General features: G+C 31.9%; 1 protein-coding gene across 4 annotated transcripts; it reads left to right on the plus strand.

Moving 5' to 3' along the window:
* The first annotated feature begins 1,202 nt into the window (after positions 1–1,202).
* LOC114412074 (BAG family molecular chaperone regulator 1-like) lies at positions 1,203–3,410 on the plus strand. 4 transcript variants are annotated; one of them, XM_028375847.1, is made up of 5 exons: positions 1,203–1,544; positions 1,645–2,018; positions 2,266–2,522; positions 2,622–2,768; positions 2,866–3,410. In XM_028375847.1, the coding sequence occupies exons 2-5, from the start codon at positions 1,814–1,816 to the stop codon at positions 3,082–3,084; spliced, it is 828 nt and encodes a 275-aa protein (XP_028231648.1). In that variant the 5' UTR covers positions 1,203–1,544; positions 1,645–1,813; the 3' UTR covers positions 3,085–3,410. The 4 variants fall into 4 exon arrangements, with proteins under 4 accessions (XP_028231648.1, XP_028231649.1, XP_028231647.1 ...); XM_028375848.1 differs by having other exon boundaries at positions 1,648–2,018; XM_028375846.1 differs by having other exon boundaries at positions 1,203–2,018.
* The last annotated feature ends 1,251 nt before the right edge of the window (positions 3,411–4,661 follow it).

Below are 4,661 nucleotides of genomic sequence, written 5' to 3' on the forward strand. Positions count from 1 at the left end.
TTTAGAAAATTTTAAACTATTATTAGGTTAATGAAATGTGAACATATTTAGCATAAGTGTACTTTATTTTGAAAGGCAAAACTGTAATTTATTAATGAATTGTGAACATATTTAACACAAATTATGTTAAAATCTGCACAAAAAAGTCCCAAAAAGTACAGAGTGTATATAAGTTAAGCGATGTTAAACATATATATTTTTTTAAATATTTTTAATTACTTAATAAATATAAAGATCAAATACAAATATTTTGATATAATAAATATATAAAATAAATGTTTTCTTATTTTTTTTTATTTCTTTAAACAAAAGTCGTGATTAAAAAGTCTAACCATATTTTTGGTGTTTAAAGTTTTGAAACCAATCATTATTAATAGTGATGGCATTTGTTACAGCCTTCAGTGTACAAAGAGGATAACCACAATGCCATTAACATTGTAAACATAAAGTGAGCGTAAAATTGTGAGTGCCCATGCAGCCATTAATCGTAGCTCTATTGATTCTCTATTGAGTAGGAATATTCTTAATTTTGCCTAAAATGAGCTCAACACTCAAGTACATAAACAACCGCAAGCTGGCTCCAGATTTCGCTATTTTTTCCCTGTACCTTTCCCCTTCTGTTTTCCATGGCGTGTAACTCTGTTACTTATGCCATGACAATTATGTACAAGAAATTATACTTATAGATTCATAATTCATTGTGTATAGTTTCTTTTTGTAAATAGGAGAGATATAAAAAGAGAAGGAAAAAAATATAAAATGTATTGTAATGATTTTACATAAATAAGAGAGATATTTCAGTAGGTGATGTGAAGAAGAGCATTATGCAAGTATATGGTATTTTTTTTTTACAAAATAAGAAATAATTGAAATTTTAGCCAATACAAAATATAACCATTAAGGTAGACAACAAGATATTATAAAAATTAACAAATTTATCATAAATTTTTTTAATAAGTTCTTAATATTTTTTTTCTTAATTCTAAAAAAATGAAAAAGTGAATTTGATGTACAAATATTAAAGAATCTAACTCAACTGATAAGTAAAGAGTGAGTATTATAAATTTCTTAATATCTGAATTGAATTCTTACATATAAAAAAACAAAAAACATGATGTACAAATGCAATAAGTGAAACAGAAGAGCAATAACACACAATTTATGGGTTCTATCTTTTCATTAATATCTTGTTCAACCTTTTTATTGCGAAAACAGTTCAACACAATAAATTTGACGAATGAAGACAGTGTAGTAATCCGGGGTGAAACCTCCGTTTTGGCTCACCAACCACAGATTTCCCTTCTCTGTCTCTTCCTGCGCGTTACCAAATTTGATTTTACCTTTTTCTCTCTTTATATTCTTCTCTTCAAATTCTGACACTTTCTGCGCCGGCCACTCAGTTTCTCTTTCGTTTTTCTTTTTCTTTTCTCCTTTTCTTCTTCTTTCACTTATCCTATTAGTATTTCCCTCAGTCGGTTTATTCATTCTCTCTGTTTTTTTCCTTCCACCGACTGCTAGTTTTCGTTTACACCACTAACTTCAAGGTTGGTAGCATTATCTTCTCCTTTAAATTATACTAATCTTACTTCCCTTAACTTTCGTTTGGTTTTTATTCTTCCATTTATTGTATTTTACATCATGAAGAAGAGGCTTTTGGGCAAGTCAAGGTTCTTTCTTCTTTCCTCGGTTCCCTTCCCTCCAAGGGAAGAACCTCTTTAGATACCCTTTTTGCTCTGAGAACACATACGACCACACTCTCTTCCATTTCATCCATAAAACTTGGAGTGCAGTCAAAGAGTCAAAGATTCACAACATGTTTCCGAGGGGCAGAAGGAGTGACATTGGTGGCCATGGCAACACAAACGTGGCTGAATGGGAATTACGGCCAGGAGGAATGCTCGTGCAGAAACGTAACTTGGATTTGAATCAAAATTCTGCATCTAAATCTACCATCAAAGTCAAAGTGAAGTATGGCTCATCCTATCACCAAATTCAAATCAGTTCTCATGCAAGTTTTGGTAATTCCATCCTTAGGCATTTGTCTCTTCATTTTCTTTTAAAAAAATAGTTTTTACACTACAGTCAGAAATAATCGTATGGTTGTTATTGTAAAATTCAATAAACTTATCATATATGACAGTTTATTTGTGTTTGAATGATATTGTCGTATTTGTGATTGTATTGCCCTTTATACTGCATAAACTATATACCCTCTTTTTAATTGATTATTGATGGACTATTGGAAGTTGGTTCCTGGGGGTGCAGGGGAATTGAAGAAAATGTTAACAGAACCTACAGGATTGCACATTCAGGATCAGAAATTGATTTACAAGAAAAAAGAGAGGGATTCAAAGTCATATCTTGATGTCGAGAGGGTCAAAGATGGATCAAAATTGGTGCTGCTTGTGGACATTGAGAGTAGAGAAAGAAGGATACTTGAGACGTTAAAAATTGCTAAGAAGGAGAAGACATTAAAATCCTTGACAGAAATAAAGGTGGAGGTTGATAAACTTGCCAAGAAGGTAATAGCACCTAGTTTCACACTATTAATTTCTACAACGTGAACTGGTGTACCTATTTTTGCGACTAATTAATGTCTTCAATTCAATGAAATTGGACAGGTAGCAGCTTTGGAAGCTGCTACTTCCACAGGTGGGGTTATAGCAGAGTTAGATATAGAGACTTTGACAGAGAATTTGATGAGAACATTGATTGCATTGGATGAAATTTATGGTGAGGGTGAACTGAAATTGCAGAGAAGAGAGCAGGTACTAAACTCTTGATTTTCTAAACTGAAATCTATATCAAATGATATTTATGTGTGTCATTAACGTTGTACGTTTTGGGAAAAAAAAATATGTGAAGATTAGGAGAGTTCAGAAACACATTGAGACTCTAGATATGTTGAGGATGGCAAGGGAAAACTCAATTTCTCTGAAAAATGAAGAAAAAAACATGGCACGTGAGAGCAAGGTGCATTGTGGTGGTCACATGCAGGGGAGACAGGGAAATCCTAAGAAGCAGCAACCGTTAAAACATCCTGACTCGGTTGTAGTCACAACAAAATGGGAAACTTTTGATTGAGGCTTTTAGATTTGCAACGAAAATGCCTCACACACCTTAAGAGTGCAATATTCAGTGAGTCATCTAGTTGTGGGTTGCTTCTGCCATAAAAGAAATTATTATTTTTCTCATTATATATCTGCAAATTAGAATAATGTTTGGTTCACATTATTTTTGCTTTACATCTACTTGCACCCTTTAAAGCATAGAATCATTTCATAGGACGAATAGCAAAGGTAAAAAGCTGTTTAATAGTAGTTGTAAAAGTATGTGGAATAAAAACTGACTTGAAAAACCAAGAGGCTAGTTACTTCAGCAATGGGTAATTCGTGTTTCATTCTCTTTTATTTGTTTTGAATTATATCATTCACAGAAATTTTTCTTCCAATTTTTTACATTACTATAATTATTTTCTTTATTTCTTTCATAATAGTAATTATCTTATTACATGTTGTTTTCCTTCTCTTCCTATTTGTTGTATACTTTATTGAACAAATAAATTGTATATATAAATACAATTTGCCATTTGTTTTCATGGTGCGATGTTCAGCTCTATCCAATTTGTACACGTAACAAAATGGTAAATACTGTTTGCATGAAAGGTTTTACGGAATCGTAGTGGCCTAGTGGGTTTCCAAAGTTTAGGGTTAGAGTGAAAACTTTAAGTTGCAAATTTTCTATGGAGACAACGGAAAAAAGATATTCAGCTTCTTCTGTGGGTTATCTCTGCCTCCGAATTGGTTTTCCTGTCTGTCGGTGTATGCTTGTGCTTAGCTGTGAGCCTTTTCTTTTCTTTTTCTTTTTCTTTTTCCTTTTTGATACAGTTGGGTAGGGACCATGTAATTAATTATAGATTCACAGGCTTAAAAAATAGGCGCTATTAATTTTGACATAAATGATCGTTCTTGCTAGCTTGAAAATATTGTTGCTTTTCTCCCATCACTTAGTGGAGTTTGGGAGCTAGTTTTTTCCAATCTAACATAAGAGTTATTTCTTCGTTTGGTGCTTTGAAATGTACAAAAGAACTTCTAAAAATCTTATAACGTTAATTCAAAACACACCCTTAAACTAACTCGGGAAAGATTACTCGTTCTTTATCACATCACGTTTAGAAGCTTTTTCTTGTGTTTATGTCAAGTTGTTAGAACGGGCCTAGACTAGGTCATATTTTTTAAAAAATAAATTAAATCAAAATTTTTATTAAAACCCATTTAGTTGAATATGTCAAACTCTAAGTTATTAATTTTTTTTTACCAGTAGTCCAAGGTTGTAAATCTAATAATTTTTTTGAGAGATTAGACACAAAACTGTAGCAGTAGCAGTGTCAAGGTTTAGCCAGTACAAACAACGCAAAGAGAAGAGTAAATAAAACTACAAAATCCCTACTCTCAATGCAAAATTTATGATGCAACAATAATGCTACCATCCAATACAGAAGGGATGTGAAACTGAGTTAAATGAACATCAATAGACGACAATGACTCTAAAAATCGACATATTGGCTAATAGAAAGAGGTGAAGAGTGTAATGTCTTTTGTTACAGAAACAATTCATAATAAAAATATGTTAAAAAGAATATTAAAATTTTAAAATGATAA

The sequence above is a fragment of the Glycine soja genome, chromosome 5 (assembly GCF_004193775.1).
Source record: "Glycine soja cultivar W05 chromosome 5, ASM419377v2, whole genome shotgun sequence".
Lineage (NCBI taxonomy): Eukaryota > Viridiplantae > Streptophyta > Magnoliopsida > Fabales > Fabaceae > Glycine > Glycine soja.

What these genes read in the sequence shown, in the direction of transcription:
- LOC114412074 (XM_028375846.1), top strand. Translation starts at nt 1,814, where the DNA reads ATGTTTCCGAGGGGCAGAAGGAGTGACATTGGTGGCCATGGCAACACA. An exon ending in CAGTTCTCATGCAAGTTTTG is followed by an intron (nt 2,019 to 2,265) that starts GTAATTCCATCC and finishes CTGGGGGTGCAG; the next exon opens with GGGAATTGAAGAAAATGTTA. An exon ending in AATTGCAGAGAAGAGAGCAG is followed by an intron (nt 2,769 to 2,865) that starts GTACTAAACTCT and finishes AAATATGTGAAG; the next exon opens with ATTAGGAGAGTTCAGAAACA.